The 19268-nt window shown below is 40.1% G+C and overlaps 1 protein-coding gene across 4 annotated transcripts in view; it reads left to right on the top strand.

Moving 5' to 3' along the window:
- The first annotated feature begins 6 nt into the window (after positions 1-6).
- LOC143287529 (5'-3' exoribonuclease 1-like) overlaps positions 7-19268 on the top strand; it is a 107416-nt gene continuing 88154 nt past the window's right edge. For all 4 annotated transcript variants that reach the window (XM_076595575.1, XM_076595577.1, XM_076595576.1 and 1 more), the window contains exons 1-11: positions 7-207; positions 8128-8259; positions 8799-8997; positions 10330-10439; positions 13302-13412; positions 13817-13908; positions 16038-16125; positions 16669-16837; positions 17075-17142; positions 17645-17764; positions 18083-18179. In XM_076595575.1, coding sequence (XP_076451690.1) covers positions 133-207; positions 8128-8259; positions 8799-8997; positions 10330-10439; positions 13302-13412; positions 13817-13908; positions 16038-16125; positions 16669-16837; positions 17075-17142; positions 17645-17764; positions 18083-18179 — 1261 coding nt within the window. In that variant the 5' untranslated portion in view covers positions 7-132. The remainder of the gene's footprint in view (positions 208-8127; positions 8260-8798; positions 8998-10329; positions 10440-13301; positions 13413-13816; positions 13909-16037; positions 16126-16668; positions 16838-17074; positions 17143-17644; positions 17765-18082; positions 18180-19268) is intronic.

Here is a 19268-nt window from a genome sequence, read left to right as displayed (position 1 = left end):
GTAACCATTTTTCCTCGAAAGCGAGGTCAAGAGTCAAGATTGTACAGCTTGGTCAATATGTTCAAATAGTGACTGCACTGACTTCAGTCATACTCTGAAAACTTGTACACAGAGAAGCCAAAGAAATCAGACATGGGTGTACCAAAGTTTTATCGATGGATCAGCGAACGCTATCCTTGCCTCAGTGAAGTTGTCAAAGAATTTCAAGTGAGTTACCTCTGTAGTATGTCCCGTGTAGCATCAGTTCACTTTAAATTTTTGTTGCACAACACCATGACATGTTTTTTTTGTTTTTTTGTTTTGTTTTTTTACTGTTCTTCTTTTTCCAGAAAATACTTTTTCCACATAAGAAATATGCTGTATACACTCTATACTTAATAACTTGAAAGCTGGACCCGTGACAAACTCCCACATACAGTGAGATTTTTATTCCACCAGACTTTTGCATGCTGGATTAGTGGATCCGTTAATTCATCGGTAGTCTGTTAAGTGACTGCGTTAGAGATTCAGCATCCTCTTCGGCTTCTTCAGTTTAAATTAAAACAGTTGTAGCGGTTGCTTACTATAACTATGCCAGTGTTCCAAGATTGTAAACATTTCATGCCCCATAGTCGCTGACTAGTCCTCCCAGTTTCTTAGAATATGAACTTAGGATTATAGGGAAAGTCTCCCCTTTCCTGTTTTTTTTTTTAAGAATTTTATTTAGTTTTTTGTTTTTGTTTTTTTAAGATTCACTTTCAGCTATGATGTTAGCCACGGAGGTAGTGGCAAGCCCTATATTGCGGGACCAAGGCTGCTAGTGCTATGGTAACCAGACGGGTTGCAGGTTGAAAAGCCAAATGTTCCATGGGTCTCACACTTTTTTTCCTCCTCTCCCATGATAACTGATACTGTGATAGTTGCAACATGAAATAAAGATCAGGTGCAATGGATTGACTGTGCAACAACTTAAGAAAAGAACAATACTGCTCCCATGAAGGTCGGCTGAGCCTTTTGCCCAAATGCCTATTCTGCCAAAAATTCTAAAGATGAACATAAGAATGAGTGCCTGTTCTGCAGGCAGTCAGGAGAAGTGTGTTGTGATTGCCTATGCTGCTGATCTAGATGATTTTCCATCACTTTACAATCATCAACTGATAATTTGTCATTGATCTTTACGCTAGGAAACACTATTATGTACCTCTGATTTAGTTGTTTTCCAATGGGCAGATTTCCACTTTTCTTTTTTGAAATAGCTTAGCATTGATTCTGGATGGACACAAAGCTTGGCACTGAGTAGATCACGAGAGGAGCCACTGTCAAATTTTTGTTATACCCGATTTTATACAAGAATATTGCCATCTATTCCCCTTAATGCTGCCTTGTAACTGACTGGTGCATCTTTAAGTTAAAACTGATACAGTGATAGAATGGGGTGTCAAAGTGATGGGGGCCAACTAAACTCCACTACAGTTGATTAGGCAAGATGGTGGCAGTCAAAACAATGGACAATCATTGACTTTAATCTTCACTTGGTCCTTTGAGTTTGACAGTTACCCTATGTGGTTAGAGTTAGTCAACTTTGTGTTCCCAAACATTCCTGGACTGACGCTTTGAAGAAATGAAATTGAAAGTCTGTTTGAAAACAGTATAAAATCCTTTAATGTACTACAGCTGGTAAAAATGGCTACTGTTTTCTTTTATTTTTAATGATGCTTTTGCTTTGAATGCAGAAACCTTTCCCAACTGAAGTCAGATACCTATTCCCACTTGTTAGGTAAATTATACTTTATAAATTCTGGGTCATAATGCATCATTGGTAATATTTGGTTCATGATCCATGCAGAAAATCAATTAGCAAATTACTATCACATGTTACATAATAATTTAACCTCTTCAGTACCAGGCATTATTTTGGCTTGTGGTTCCTATTTGCCAGATGGTTTTTGGTTGCCGTGTGTAAACTGTAATAATTAACAAAAAAAATCAAGCAGGCAAATTATTGCAAGAGTATAGACTGTGGTATACATAGCCCATAATTTTCAGAAAGGAAAATTAACAGACTCTCTATTTATGATAGTCTAAAGCTTATTTAACACACTGGTTATTAATGAGGGATGTATAATTGTAAGATAAAGAAATTTCACATACTTTTTAAATATAAAGTGGTACCTCAACATCAGACATAAACTGATAAAGGGTTGAGAATGTCCAGTCATTTTATTACTGAAGAGGACAAACGACCTGTTGCTTTCTTGTCAACGAGATCATTGTCTAAAGCATTTCTTTGTTAGCTTGGACATCTTGTGCGACAAACTTTAGTGATCTTCCCAAAATTACCAGTTGTGTCAGAACAAAGCCAGATCATCACTCATGCAGACTCCAGGCAGTTTCAGCTAATGTCTTAGCATTTGACTAACAGGAACTTAATGGCTCCTTTGTATGCCCTGGGACAGAAAGCACCTGCTGCTTCTTTTCTGCCCCATCAGATTTGATCATGCATCTAACTGTTCTTCACCTCAAAGAAGAGATTAAAAGTAAGGAAGGATCGGAGATCTTTGACTAGATTTTCTGGAACAGTCACCAGATTATGTAATACCATGAACGTTCGAGTCCAACAGTTTCAAGCAAGAATCCACTGTGACTGCAACTGTGAATGTCAGTTTTGGTAAACTGTAAACAAAGATAAGATAAGATAAGAATAACTTTATTATCTCCAACTGGAGAAATTTGGTCAGGTGCATTATCACAACATAGACAAGTAAACAACATGGGGACCATAACTGTAAAAGCCAACAACAGCCCCAACAAATATTACGAAGATACAAATGTAAAAAATATCACATACATCGTTTCATACATACATCCACACACTGCAGGTAATAACTAGTATTCTTAATGTAAAAACAGAAAGAATTAAGAAACATTATTTGAATATAATTATAAACATAGCCTACTATACTGCACATTGATTATAATAGACAGATAAGATAAGAATAAAGATGAATTGCGGAAAACCACAACCAGATAATCAGCACACACCCGCACCGCACCCCCACCCACCCCCACCCCCACCCCACACACGCGGATAACTTGATTAAACAAGAGTAATAAACATATGTTCTCAAATAAAAGCATTTCACATATTCGCTTTAAAAACATTGCTTTTCAGTTCATTGTCGAAAGTTGTCAAATGTGGAAAAGAATGGTGATCAGCGGAAATGACAGAAATATTGATTAAAAAAAAAAAGAAGAAGAAAAGAACCAGTAAGAAAATACCTTATTTTTTCCATATAGTATAAATATCACTTTTTTTTACATCATGATCTAGAGAAATAGAGGGGGAGAGGGGAAAGTGATCAGGATAGGAGGCGAGCAAACACTGAAAAAGACTATTTTTCTTTTCAGAGTTCATTGGAGTAGCTATTAATAATTTACTTGTATAGACTATGGATTAAATTACACTTCTTGGGTGCTGCAAAGAAACTCTTCATCTCTCTCTCTCATATTGATATTGGCACATATGATAAATCTGAAGAAATATTTATTTAAAAATTTTCTTTTTATTATTTTTCATTCCTGTATTTCTAGTTGATAAAATTACAGTTTGCACCATTTTAAACACAAACTGCCATGCAGGATTAGGTTTAGGTTTCATTACTTTAAACAGAAATTTTCTATGGCTTGTGCAGGAAGATCCATGAATATTGCAGAAAATCTATGTGACTATCCACAATTGAGAAAAAGAACATTTTTTTTTCCAAATTAATCACAAAGGGGCAAACATCTGCAGAAAGAAGCAAGGCTCACGGAGAGATTGAAAGAGGATGTAGAACTGTACAAAGCGTATTGGTGGTATAAAAATGCTTGTATCAAGTAAGTCAAGGCAAATTTATTTGAAAAAAAGAAAGGGTTTTTTTGAGAGGAGACTAGGCTGAGGGTGCAAAGATGCCATGCTTAAAAGAAGGAACAAGGAGAAATAAATAAATTTTGACATGAACAATCTTACACACCAACGTGTATGATAGACAAAATTCAGATTAGTAACAAATTATTGTGGAAGTGTGGGGTGGCCAGATGGGTGTGCTGGGGACAGGAATAAGGGTTTGTTTTTCCTGACCCATTAATTTTGAAAATGACCCATGATTGATTTTGTGGTGACACATGGTGTCCTGGACCAAACCTAAACTCTGCTGATGCGGGGACAGTTTGTAAGTTACGTGCTGACATGCTTCAGGCTTGTGCCTTGCATTTTGTTTTCTTAAGACTGGCTATGGTGGTTGGTCATGATGAGAACTGAGAAGGAGAGAACATGAACCCTGTTGAAAGGTGTGGTCAGAGTCAGAGCTAACTAAAAGGTCCGAACATAGCATAGAAAAGAAGTGAAATTTGTTTATTAAAAAAAAAAAAAAAAAAAAAAAGGAAAGAAAGAAAAGCAGCGAAAGAAATTAGACATGACAAAGTTCACTTCTGGATTTTAATAATGTTTTTCTTATAAATCTTTTTTTTTATTTAAAATGTTTACATTCATTGGTCAGTGCAAAGATCAGTGGGAAGTTCCCACCAAGGATGGGCGGCATGCCTTTTGATGACTAATTAGTCCAATCTGTGATCTGCAGAGTCTGTGGCATTGTGGGCAGGTGTAGATTTGGCCTGCGTTGCTGGGCTGTGGATCTGGGTCTTCCTTCTCCTTCTTTTCTCCTGGATGCTAGACCAGTCTCTTTCCTTCCAACAGCACATTTCGAATATCTGTAAAGTTGCCTATTTGGAACTGTGTAGAATCAGCTCTATCCGCCACTATCTCTCAACCGATGCAACCAAGACACTTGTATGCTCTCTGGTTCTCTCAAGATTAGATTACTGCAACTCTCTTTTGGCCGGCCTTCCCAAATGTCTGTTCGACAGACTCCAACGAATTCAGAATAATGCTGCCAGACTCATTTGCAGAGCTTCTAAATTTGACCATGTTTCTCCTCTCCTTCAGTCTCTCCACTGGTTGCCTGTTTCTGATCGAGTAGACTATAAGCTATCCACTCTGACCTTTTCTGCAGTCAACGGATCTAGCCCCAAGTATCTTTCTGAACTCATCCATATCTATACCCCATCTCGCCAGCTCCGTTCTTCCTCTGATACTCGACTTCTCAGGATACCTCACGTTAGAAGTAAGACCTATGGACACAGATCGTTTTCTTTTCAATCGCCAAAGACGTGGAACAAGCTCCCTGATAACCTCCGTCATTCTGATTCCCTCGCATCTTTTAAATCTCGTCGCAAAACTCACCTTTTCCCTCAGTAATAAGTTCAATTGTGGCAGGTCCACTTCCTTTGCGTTAGCTGTGCTTGACTATGTGTGCATACATATGTATGTGTACATAACTACATGCATGTATATGAATGTGTATTGTGTGTGCGTGTGTTTATGAAAGTTTGTGCCTGCCTATGTGTGCGTATGTGTTAGGGTAGCTGTTAGATACACATGTATGTTAAAATGTATGTATGCAGTGTGTGTGTGTGTGTGTGTAGTCACATTTTGGTGTGTGTACGTAACATAGATATGATGTATTATGTTAACAAAAGCGTTTTTGTAAAGCACCTAGAGCAGATTTCTGGATAGTGTGCTATATAAGTATCCATTATTATTATTATTATTATGCTCAGTCATCTGGTTTCCTCAAAGTGTTGGGTTCCCCTGAGCGTTGAAGATCTCCAGCTACCTCTGATGCTGACTGCTCTTATGTCTTGGGGTTGATGTCTGCTTGGTATAGTTGCTTCTTCAGTTGGTCCTTGAATCTTTTCTGTGGTGCACCTGTATTGCGTTTGCCTTGGACCAACTACCCATAGAATACTGCTTTCGGCATGCGAGCGTCAGGCATCCGGGTGATGTGTCCTGCCCAGCGAAGTTGTTTTAGCATGAGCATTGACTCGATGCTTTACAGTTGAACTCTTTCTAGGACTTCCATGTTCGTTATGTAGTCCTTCCACTTGTTGCCTATGATAGGCCGAAGGCATCTCTGATGGAACTGCTCCAGCCGCTTTGTTTGTCTCCGGTACAGCACCCATGCCTCTGATCCAAATAGCAGTGTTGACAGTACAGCAGCTCAGTAGACTTGCATCTTTGTGGAGAGTCGCAAGGAGTGGTTTTTCCATACTCTTTTCTGGAGGCGGCCAAATGCATTGCTTGCCTTTGAGAGGTGGTTGTCCACATCTTTGGTCACTGTAGCGTCGTTCGATGTGACGCTGCCCAGGTAGGTGAATTGCTCTACCGTGTTAAGGGGATGGCCATCAATGCTTAGGTAGGGAGCAGTGTACATGGTCCCTGGTGCTTCAGTTTTCTTCAGACTTATAGTCAGACCGAATGCCTTGGCTGCCTGTGAAAAACGGTCTATGATGACCTGCAGAGCTTCTGTGTGTGTCAGGAGGGCGCAGTTGTCTGCAAAGAGCAGGTCTAGAATAGCTTTTTCTGAGGTCTTCGTGTAGGCCATGAGCCTTCGTAAGTTGAATACGCTGCCGTTGGTCCTGAATCTGATGTAAATCCCCTCATCTAGATCCTCCTTTGCTTCTCTCAGCACAAAGATCATGTCAGCTGTTCCTCTATTTGCTCTGAAGCCACACTGGCTCTCTGGGAAATATACCTCACCAATAGATGGGATGAGCCTGTCTGGGAGAACTCAGGCGAGGATCTTGCCAACAATGGAAAGCAATGTGACGCCTCTGTAGTTGGAGCAGTCTGATTTAGAACCCTTATTCTTAAAGAGGGAGACAATCACTGCATCCCGCATGTCCTGTGGCACTACTACTTCATTCCAGCACGATGTGAATAGCTCCTGAAGCTTCTGAATGAGGATGTCTCCTCCATGCTTATATACCTCTGCTGGGATACTGTTGATGCCTGGTGCTTTGTGACACTTCAGCTTCTTTATTGCTGCCTTGATTTCTTCGTGTGTGGGGGCGTTGCCCAGGTCCATCTTTACTTCTTCCTGAGGTATGTTGTCTATAGACGCTGCTGCCACAGTCCTCTCTTCCCCAAACAGGTTTCCATAATGTTCAGTCTGCGGTGTAGTATAGCTTGCCTGTTGACAAGTAGGCTTGTGCCATCCGAAGAATGCAGTGGTGCCTGCAGTTGGTAGCTTGGACCATATATTGCGTGAAGTGATTCATAGAAGGCTCTGGAATTTCCCTGATCAGCATACATCTGTGTGCGTTCTGCCAATGCTATCCACCTTGAGTTTTCCATGACTCTTAATTTCGCTTGCAGTTTGCTGCAAGCTGTTCTGTAAGCCATTTTGGTCTTCTGGTCATTAGGAGAGCTGAGCATATTTCCATGGCATGTCCTTTTCTCCTCGAGGAGTTCTTGTATCTCCGCGTCGTTTTCATCGAACCAATCCAGACTTTTCCAGACCATACCCTGAAACCAGAAGAGAGGAAGGGATGCCCAAAGCCAAAGAAGCTTCAGGTTGACAAACTGTCAATGATGGAGGAGGAATTCCAGAGGGAAATAAATGAAAGGCTGAGAAACACCAACGCCCCAGGAAATACACCCCTTGACCAATCGAAGGAACTTAAAAGCATCCTTCAGGAAGCTGCAGAAAAAGTAGTTGGCTTCTCAACAAGGAAAAGAACATGTACCGTGATTGAAGAACACAAACTTTGTAAAAGTGATCATGTTAAAAGGTCAGGGTTTCAAGAGGCTTAAGTTTGTTGAAGATCTCCGACCCAAATAGATTATTGTTATAGAAATATATAGTAATGTACAGTTTCAAAGATTGCAAAGAGTTGTTGGAACCAGTACACCTGTGAAGCTTGTTTTACATAGCACATCATTATTAGTGGAATTTTTAACATTTTTTTAAAATATCCTTTTTAGATCTTGCATGGTTGTAATTACCAGAAAACACCTGCTGAAGAAATATGTGTCGTTCATGCTTGTGGATCATGAATCAATCAGAGTACTGCATCAGTTTAAAAAAAAAAAAAGTATTAATAATAATAGATAGTGTGTTTGACTTTCAGTTTGAACTTAAGATATATATATATATATATATATATATATATATATATATATATATATCATTCAACTGAAATAGTTTCTACTTCCAGTCAGTTTCCAGTGTTTGCATACATGTATCACATGACATTTTTGCTCTGCAGCTTCCAGAGTTTGACAACTTGTATCTGGACATGAATGGCGTTGTCCATGTTTGTTCCCATCCAGAAGATGACAACCCCCACTTCAGAATCACAGAGGAACAGATCTTCAAAGACATTTGTCATTACATTGAGGTAACCCAGCCCCTCCCATGGTTATATATTTTAAGGAAACTTAAAAAAACAACAACAACAAAACAAAACAAAAAAACCACAAAAAACAGCCAGCAATTTGGCTTATTTGATTTTGTTGAGACCGCTTATTTTCAGTCCATACCACAGGTGACTGAAACTTAGTGAAATGATTTAGTTTGCACTTTTATGACATGTGTGAGAATAGAAAGGATAATTGTCAAGTTTTGTTCATGATTCATAAATCAAGTGAGAGGGATTGAGATTAAATTTTTAGTGTATCAGACTATCACTTTTAGAGCAAGAACAATCAGCAGTTTAAGTTTAACCTGAAGAGTTTGTGGAATTGGTTGATTGATTATTTCTGGGCCTTATTAAATAATGACAGAACTATAGAGAGGTTGAAACATCATGAAAAGTTCACTAGAAGAGTTTATATGATTACAAAATGAATGATTTTTTTCAGTGGTTTCATCATAGCATCCTCATGCCAGCAGGATTCTACAGCCACAAATGTTTGAATGACATTGTTTGTTTGACAGTTTTTGTTCCGGATGATCAAACCCAGGAAAGTTTTCTTCATGGCCATTGATGGTGTGGCTCCACGAGCCAAAATGAATCAGCAGAGAGGTCGACGGTTCAGATCAGCACGGGAGGCAGAAGAACTCATCAGACAGGCTCTGGAGAGGGGAGAGGAGCTGCCGACAGAAAAGCGATTTGATTCCAACTGTATCACACCTGGTGAGAAGTGCACTGATGCTGTAGTTGGTGTAAAAATTTGCATGTGATATTACTATTAAAAATTGTTCTGTGTGCATGTGTGTGTGTGTGTGTGTGTGTCTGTGTCTGTGACTGTGTCACTTACACACCAGGTGAGAAAAATGTAACTTAGTCTAATGTCTACCCATTTCCTCTTTCAAGCAATGCTCCCTTCTTTCTGGTAATTTTCATTGAGTTTTTTTTCTGGTATGTATACAAGAGTGTGTATGTTTGTGAAATACTACTGGTGGAAAAGCCTTTTGATTGATCTGTTGTAAAACTATTACCAGTTTCAGAATTGACAGTTCTGCTCTACTGTGTTGCATGATGACTGAAAAGAAGTCTGTAGATGTCTGTTAAATGGAGAAAAAGTGAAACTAAAGCCAGTCATAGCAAATCACATTTTTGTGACCCAGTGTTTCTGTCTGTTGTGTAGCTGGCTTCTGGCAGGAATGCACTGTTGCGGATCTGGTTTTGTGCTATGCACATGCTGGTTCTCTAACTGTTGAAAGTTAGAGAAATATCGTATTGACTTTTCTGTGAAAGGGTAAATATCTTTTCAAGATTGATCTGCTTCTCTGCTCATAGGCTGCAGTCCCCATTTTTGTAATCTATGAGATGGTTTATACCCTGCCATTGATTTAGATCTATATAGCCATATTCCATTTTCAAGGGTGAAATGTTGCTGGGTTTATTCATATGTCCAGAACTTGGCAAATACAAACATGGATCTTGAATATATAAAAATGTATATTTCATCTTGTGTATCATACATGTACACGCTCACCTGGCTCAGGTAATTAAGGTACTACCAGGTCTGCAAATGATTATGTTAGGGTGGCCTAGTAGTTGCAGCCTGACTAGGTAGCAAGTGTCCATGGCTTTAGATGCTGAGTCTCACTCAATCTTGACTGGTAATCTGGGTGCTAGTCTTTCAGTTGAGATGATACACTGAGGTTCTTTCTGCAGCATGCACTCAGCTCATGTAATAGAACCCATGGCAACAAGAGATTTGTCCCAAATCCTCTGATACAATGATAGTAAAACACATACACATGTAGACAGGTAATGAAAAGACTGGTTTCGGATTATAACAATGCACTGTTCCCAGGTAGAGCAACCAGAATTCCATGCAGAGTAATTGGGTGTGGCTGAAGTGTGATACAAATACAATTCAACACACTGTTGACCTTAGACTAGAGACATGAAAAGTATCTGACCATAGACTTGACTGACCCACAGAGCACAAGTCCTGTGTTTTTCACAGTTATCTGGTTGTCATGTGTGTCTCAAGACTGTTGTGGTGTGTGATAGGTACTCCTTTTATGAAGCGGCTGCAGGATCACCTGAAATACTTTGTGGTCAACAAGGTGACACACGACCCTCTCTGGCAGGGCCCCAAGATCATTCTGTCTGGACATGAGGTGAGCAGAACACAGACTTCACTATTTCACTGCTTTCACTATTTCCCTAGTCTGTGATGGCAGATCTGACTTCATCATTTCTCAACCCAGTGTTAGAAAATCTGACATAATCATTTTCCTGCCCTGCTACTCTGGAAAATCTCAGTCATTTCCCTCCCCTTTGATGAAAAAACTGAGCAAACCATTTTCTTACCATGTTGAATACCAACATTTGTTCACTGTGCTGTGTTGTTGGAATGCTGACATGCTGTGCTGTGTTGTTGGACTGCTGACATGTGTCACTGTACTGTGTTGTTGGACTGCTGACATGTGTCACTGTACTGTGTTGTTGGAATGCTGACATGTGTCACTGTGCTGTGTTGTTGGACTGCTGACATGTGTCACTGTGCTGTGTTGTTGGACTGCTGACATGTGTCACTGTGCTGTGTTGTTGGACTGCTGACATGTGTCACTGTGCTGTGTTGTTGGAATGCTGACATGTGTCACTGTGCTGTGTTGTTGGAATGCTGACATGTGTCACTGTGCTGTGTTGTTGGACTGCTGACATGTGTCACTGTGCTGTGTTGTTGGACTGCTGACATGTGTCACTGTGCTGTGTTGTTGGACTGCTGACATGTGTCACTGTGCTGTGTTGCTGACATGTTGTTGGAATGAATGAACGAAAGATTTATAGGTACTTATATTGTGCCTATCTTAAGGCAGAGACCAAACTATATAAGCGCTTTACAAACAGAGAGTCATCAGCACGACAGGCTGCTTGCCTGGGTAAATCCAGCTGACAGCTAACATTGTTTGATCTTCTGCATGCCTATACACATGAAGGGGGTTCAGGCATCAGCAAGTCTGCACATATGCTGACCTAGGAAATCTGAAAAATCTCCACCATCAACCCACCGGGTGTAATGGGGATCGAATTCAAGAAAGTTGGTCGATAATTGAGCTCTCGAACCATTTGACCACCACACCCATCGGAAAGCCAACTTTTGTTCACTCTGCTGTGTTGTTGGAATGCTGACATGTTGTGTTCACTATACTGTGTTGTTGGCATGCTGACATGTTGTGTTCACTATACTGTGTTGTTGGAATGCTGACATGTTGTGTTCACTATACTGTGTTGTTGGAATGTGACATGTTGTGTTCACTAGACTGTGTTGTTGGAATGTGACATGTTGCGTTCACTATTCTGTGTTGTTGGAATGCTGACATGTTGTGTTCACTATACTGTGTTGTTGGAATGCTGACGTGTTCTGTTCACTATACTGTGTTGTTGGAATGTGACATGTTGTGTTCACTGTTCTGTGTTGTTGGAATGTGACATGTTGTGTTCACTATTCTTTGTTGTTGGAATGCTGACATGTTGTGTTCACTATACTGTGTTGTTGGAATGCTGACATGTTGTGTTCACTATACTGTGTTGTTGGAATGTGACATGTTGTGTTCACTATTCTGTGTTGTTGGAATGCTGACATGTTGTGTTCACCATTCTGTGTTGTTGGAATGCTGACATGTTGTGTTCACCATACTGTGTTGTTGGAATGCTGACGTGTTGTGTTCACTATACTGTGTTGTTGGAATGCTGACATGTTGTGTTCACTATACTGTGTTGTTGGAATGTGACATGTTGTGTTCACTATACTGTGTTGTTGGAATGTTTACATGTGTTCACTGTGGTGTGTTGTTGGAATGCTGACATGTTGTGTTCACTATTCTGTGTTGTTGGAATGCTGACATGTTGTGTTCATTATTCTGTGTTGTTGGAATGCTGACATGTTCACAGTGCTGTGTGCTCAGTCTGGAACCTTGGCGTTGTCCTTGACAACACACTGTCCATGCAAAAATTCATTGGTCAGATCTGCTAATCCTGCTATTGTCAATTGTGGCGCATCAGTTCCATACGGAAATATCTGTCCACCAACGCAACATCTAGACTTGTCATTTCTCTTATTATCTCTCGCCTTACTGTAAATCCCTATTCAGTATTGTCTGGTTTGCCTGCTTCATCCATTCAGTCCATTCAGCGCGTACAAAACTCTGCTGCCCGACTTGTTCTCATAAAGAAAAGATCTGAACACATCACTCCTCTTTTGCAGCATCTCCATTGGCTCCCTGTCTCACACAGAATAAAGTACAAGATCAGCACTCTATGTTATAAATGTATTCACAAATCTGCCCCTTCCTATCTCTGTGGTTGGCTTCTCCTCTTCACCCCATCTTGCTCACTACGATCAGCTTCGGATCCACTCTGTTTACGCAAACCCAGATTCAAACACTTCACTGTTGGCCACTGTTCTATCTCTGTCTAGGGACCTTGCTTATGGAATGAACTTTCTCTTTCACTTCGTCAGGTCCCCGCACTCTGACACAGCTCTTTCAAGTCTTGCCTTAATACCCATCTATTTCCAAGATAGCCTCCTTCCCTGCTTTGTCTTCAGTTTATCAAGTTTAGAGTTATGCATGCGTGTGGATGACTGGTTTGAAAGCGCTTTGATTTGTCTGTGCACAAGATTTAGCGCTATAAAAATACCAGTTTAATTACACATACTTAACTGTGACCCAACCAGTGCAGACTCCGGCAGGGGTCTGACATTCCTGTCCTGTGCAAACTACTATCGGCCTATGCGGAGAAAACGAAAGTAACTACGGCCGATAACCTCCCAGAAGTAGGTAACCTCCCCTTTGTCCCGCTGGCTAGCGCCCTCTTTTTCTGGCAGCCATCATGACTCCTGTTCCTGTGCTCTTCATATGGCTAAGTTTTTTTTTGTATTTTCTGTCTGTCTGTCGATTCTCTGGCGTTCTTGCTTTTTTGTCAAAAATTTCCTTTATTATTGTGTTCACTGTGCTGTATGGTTGGAATGCCAACAGACTCCAGGTGAAGGAGAACACAAGGTCATGGACTTCATCCGTTATTCCCGCTCCCAGCCGGGTCATGACCCCAACACGCGGCACTGTCTGTACGGTCTAGACGCTGATTTGGTGAGAGGAATGCTTTGATAGTTTATCTTCTGTTCATTCTCTTTTAAATTTATATTGTATTTTACTTTTTCCTCGCAGGAATTCAAACTGTCACTACTGCCAATGTTAGAAAGTTAATTTTTAGAAGTAAACTAAAAAAGCAACACAGGTTGATTGATTCATTGATGCCTTGATTCAGCACTTGCTGTGGGTCATACAGAATGTATTTTATGCAGCTGTTTGATTTTTATTCTATGATTTTTTTTGTTTCATTGTTGACTCATTTCGTATTTGAGTTTCTGCTGAAAGTTTTGTTGGTTGTGATGATAGCTGATTTGTTTTCTTTCTTTTTCACTTCTTTTATTCATGATATTTCTTTTAGATATTTATTTATTTACTTATTTATTATTATTATTATTTTGTAGATTATGCTTGGTCTCACATCTCATGAGCCTCACTTTGCCCTGCTGAGAGAAGAGGTTCGTTTTGGTGGCAGCAAGAAGAACAATAACAAAAGGTAAGAGCATGCATGACACCTTAAAACTGAAATTGACTGACCCATCATATGGGTTGTCTTTCTTGAGGCATTCAGCATTATTATCTGTAATAAGTGTTGCTGTGAGTATTGCTACTTGACTGTGTGTGTAAGAAGTTTATAAACAAATTTCGTTATTTCTCTGAATGCGTGACAAGCACTAACCTGTTGCCTGTCTTGGGACGTGAGACTTGTGTCCCTTTTGTTGCACTGTTATACATCAACAGGATGTATCTCACCCATCCACTTTTTATCAGCGATTCATGGTTGATAGTTAAAGGGGAACAACCTATTTTGTTTCTCCCTGTCTTCCAGAATGTTTGAAGATTGTTTTTGTGCCTTGAACATCTACGGTCTGTACTGTATGACGCATATTCAGTGAGAAATTTTGAATTTACTTAACAGGCATGGTGGTCAAAACGGTGTTGTCCAACGATTATCGATCTCAGCTCATTTTTCAAAGGTTTACAGCCTTAGAAGTGGCTTGGGAAACGCTGAAAGATATGAACAGTGGGGAAGAAAGCCTGTGTAGTTATGAGGGTGATGATTTAGGTGCAAATTTCGATCACAGTCACAACCCACTTTGTGACACAAAGTAACAGTGATGTAATTTTTGTGTCAGTGACTGATCAGTCTGTAGCAAGTGACAGTGAACATGAACCAGTTACAAGCACAAGCACTGTCACTCTATATGTGAAGCTGAACAGGGAAGGGGGGTGAGGAGAGGGGTTGTCAGTCAAACTCACCACCAGTGGGGCAGAGAGAGGGGGTGGTGATCTGTTGGCCAGGTGTGAACATACAGCTGGTTGGCCATGTTCATCCTCATTAAACTCTGGTATAATACTGGGCCACAGGCACCCAGTGAAAACAAATTTGACTGGAAATTTTGGAATTGATTTGAATACAGAGAATTTTTAATCACATGATTTCATGAAAATGTTTTTTTACTCAGATTTGAAACAACAGTAACAACAACTATACAATGTAACTATAAGAACTTTATTATCTACATAAAGTATAATGCATGAGCAATCATCATACAAAATTTCAAGGAGATATCTTTGTATTTGAAGAGGCAGTGCATGTTTTTTTGTACGTAGGTGGAAGCCCCAAGTTGTTATTTGGCACTGAAAAATGACAAAATTGTCAAAATGTTCGGCAGGCAAGGGGTTACTATGATTGCAATCAGTTCTGTTTAAATATATTATCTGATTTGTATGATTCTGAATGATTGACATTTCTTACAAGTGTGATTGTAACCAGTTCTCTTGAACATAGGTCTCTCTGTAATTTGTGACCATTTGTGAACATAACACTTTAATAGTGTGTGCAGTGGAAGGGTATTGTTGGTTCTCTTTTAACTCACTCCGGATGAATAGTTATCTCCCTTGCTTTTCCCTACAGATGACCCATTTGTTAGGGTTAGGAAAAAAATCACAAAAAATACAAATCATAAAGTAACTGAATGAAACTCACTGTACCTGAACCACTGACCCCTCTCCTCACGTCATGTGAACACCCACCTCCCTCCCTCTTCACTGCTCTCAGAAGCTGAATCACAATCAGTACCTACTTGCCAGTAGCTTCCTTCATTGCGGATACTTTATTCAATGTCTTTATCATCCTCGTCGATGTCGAAAGTTTCAGTTTGAAGCATTTCAACCACATCAGCAGCAGTAAAAACCGCTGTCGTGATCTAGTTTGCTTAAAAAATTTCCACTTGTATCGCCTGTGACACCATTTTTCTATGTATGCAGGTTAGTTTGTCGTGTGGGGTCCCTGAACTCACTGGCATGCTGTGGAGTGTGTTGCGACAGAATCTCTTGAAGAAACTTTCCATTCAACCCTTGACACGTTCGCAATTCCCGGTGTAGCTGCGATTGTTATGCTACCCCATGAGGAAAACGTGGAAAAAGTTTTATTTGTCAAAACCGTTATAGCGTTCCGTCATCCGGAACGCTACCTTACGTCAGGAACGCTATAGTGTTCCATCATCCGGAGTGAGTTAAGCCATAAGTATTGGTGATGGAATAAGCAGTTATGATGATGAACAAATGTCTGTTGGTTTAGGGATGATGAAGTGTTGTGAGCCAGTTGTTATTTTCTGACAGGCCAGCTACGCCTGAGGAGACCACCTTTCACCTGCTGCATTTGTCCTTGATGAGAGAGTATCTGGATTATGAGTTTTCTTTTCTGAAGGTATGTGTATTGATGTTTGTGTATGTTTGTGTATGTTTGTCTGTGCTTGTCTCTGTCTGTATGCATTGTGTGTGTATGCGTGCAAGTATTCATGTGATGTGAGCACATGCATGTGTATTCATGTAGTGTGTGTTTGTGAGAGAGAGAGAGGAGGAAAGACAAGTGACTGACATTCAGATTTGAAGTATGCGTGTGAGTGTGTGTTATATGTGTGTGTGTGAGTGCATGCATGTTGGTGAGGGTGAATAAGGAAAGGTGAGTCACTGATTTTTCAATTAATTTGAAATATTTCTGTGTGTGAGATAGACGGTTCACATTCAGATTGGTTATTAGGAAGTGTAGACACAAGTGTATATTGATGTGTGTGGAGGAGGGAGAGAGAATGAATTTCAGATATGATATCAAGTGTGTGTTTAGGGGGGAAGCAGGTGGTGGTTGGTATTTTAGAGGATGAAATGAAATTTTTCCTCTATTACTATATACTGCAGATATCCAATAACAGATCTGTAAGAAAACACACTTTGCTGTTTCTCTGTCCCACAGGGCAAGGTGCCATTTGAGTATGACCTGGAGAAGATCATCGACGACTGGATCTTGATGGGTTTTTTGGTAGGCAATGACTTCATCCCCCATCTCCCCCACCTGCACATCCACCATGATGCGCTGCCGCTGCTGTGGAAAACCTACATGGAGGTCCTTCCCTCCTTGGACGGTGAGCTGACTGATTGTATTGTAATAACTGTGATTGGCCGTGGAGTCCTTGGGTGTTTTATTTATGTTTCATTTTATGTTTTCTCCAGTTCTTTTGGTGATGATTTTTATGTGTTTGTGGGTGGTAGAATGGGTATGATTTTGTTGTGCTGTGTGTTACTGTTAGGTTTTGAACATAGAGAAGGACACAAATACAGAATATGACACCACATTTTGCTTCTGTCTGCTGTACTCTCAGGTTACCTGAATGAAGGTGGACATCTGAACCTGCAACGCTTTGAGAAATACATTGGAGCTCTGGCACAGGTGAGTCTGCTGTCCTTGAGAAATGCATCTGAACATTAGCACAGGCAGGTGTGCTGTCCTTATAATATTTTGAGAAGTACATCAGAGCTCTGCCATAGCTGTCCTAACTTTTTGACATCGTCTGAAATTTCACAAAAACTGATTGGTGTGATGATGACCTTCCAAGATAGCAAGTGTAAGAGAATTTGTAGAAGAATGTTTCATCTCACTTCTTTACTTTTGTTTCTTACCAAGACTGTGGAAGGATTCCTGTTCTTCTGAAAAACTGGTGAAAGAAAATGGTGCAGTTCACGAGCTTTTTTTTTTTTACAAAAAGAAAATAAACAAGCAAAATTGAACATCATTGTCTTCAATTTATAAGAAAATGGTGTGTTCCTGAAAATTCTTGAAAATTTCAGTTCCTAATTTTTACATCAGCTGTACCTGATGAAATTGTGTGTTATAGTTTGTTGTTGTTTTGTTGTTGGTGGAGTGAGGTGTTGGTTCCTGTGCTGTGTTGCAGTTTGACCGTGACCAGTTCAGTGACCAGTACATGGACATGAAGTACCTGGAGGCCAAGAGGACGGACAGGGGGGCACAGGGGGCAGGGGGCTGCAGGAACAAACCCCCCAAGCAGGATAAGGTGAATGGAAGGGGTGTGGGTTAGCTAGAGACTGTTTCTGGTTTGAATCTTGTTTCTCTGTCCATGATGATTTTTTTTTTCTGCTGTCCTGTAATGGTTTGGAGAGAGAGGGTTTACTGTCACTGTTCTAGGGCTTGGATAATGTTAAGTTTTTTGGGTCTGTCTGTGTTTGTAGACATGCATGTATGTGCAATTCTTGTACATATTCATGGCACCATCATAGATTTCTGATTGTTTGCGTGCATTTAGTTTGTGGTCATGTGAATTTGCATAAATAGAAAACCCCTAATTAACAGAACGATGTGTACACTGGTGCAGAGAAATCTTGGGGACAATGCGTTTGCCGCCCTGGCTGGTCTGGGTGACATGGATGTGGAGCACGATGACGACAACCAGCAGAATGGACAGCTGGAAGGTACAGTCATGTCTGTGTTCTGCCTTATGACATCCCCTTGTCTTGTACAGGGTGAGAATGAAAGCAGTCATCTTGTCATTCACATCAGATTATTTGGGTTATCAACTGAACAAAGAGACCCAAACGGGCAAAATCTGAAAACGGCACAGTTTACTGTAAAGTGGGTAAAAAAGAAAATAACAACTGCTTCAGAGCCCTCAAGGTAATCTTTTATTATATTAATTCATTCAACCCTTCACCCTAGCATTGCTAGAGCATCAAATTTATTTCATTTAAAGTGTTTCCATGTTTCTACATATGCATAAACCTCGAGCAAAATGAACTCAAGTATTTTCCACTATGTCAGCACGTGTCGGTTTGAAGGAAAAACCCGTCAATTTCAATGGTTTTCTTCTTCTTTTCACTCATCAAAATGGCAGAGAAGCCTGCCAAGGCTGTGAACTCCCCAGGGTTGACTGGGTTCAGTTTGATGCTTTCTTTGGGTTTTTTTGGGGTTTTTTTTAGGAACAAGAGAGAATCTCTTATTGAACCAGTAAAAACACAACAACAGGAAACCAGTGCTGCCTTTCATCCCATGGAATTGAAGCCTTTCTGATTGGATGTAAAGAACTGACTGAAAATGCATATATATATTTTCTGTATCTATGTACCTTGATTGCCCTGTAAACTTTAAATGACGGTTCTTGGTTAATTAGTCTTGTTTCATTTAACCCCTTGACTTCTGAACCTTTCTGAAATGAGACAGTGTGACATGTTTGAAATGCAGTTACTACTTTTTGTTGACGCACTTGTGTAAACAAAGTGAGTCTATGTTTTAACCCAGTGTTCGGTTGTCTGTGTGTGTGTGTGTGTGTGTCCATGGTAAACTTTAACATTGACATTTACTCTGCAAATACTTTGTCAGTTGACACCAAATTAGGCATAAAAATAGGAAAAATTCAGTTCTTTCCAATCATCTTGCTTAAAACAATATTGCACCTCTGGGATGGGCACAAAAAAATAAAAAAAAGAAGCCAAATTATATGCAAACTGCATTTACTGTTATATTTATATATTTTTTATTCTCTAAACCTGGCACTTTGATCTCAT

This window comes from Babylonia areolata, chromosome 11 (genome assembly GCF_041734735.1).
Source record: "Babylonia areolata isolate BAREFJ2019XMU chromosome 11, ASM4173473v1, whole genome shotgun sequence".
Taxonomy (NCBI): Eukaryota; Metazoa; Mollusca; class Gastropoda; order Neogastropoda; family Buccinidae; genus Babylonia; species Babylonia areolata.
Note: the sequence above shows the minus strand (reverse complement) of the source record. Positions and strands in the feature narration are given on the sequence as shown.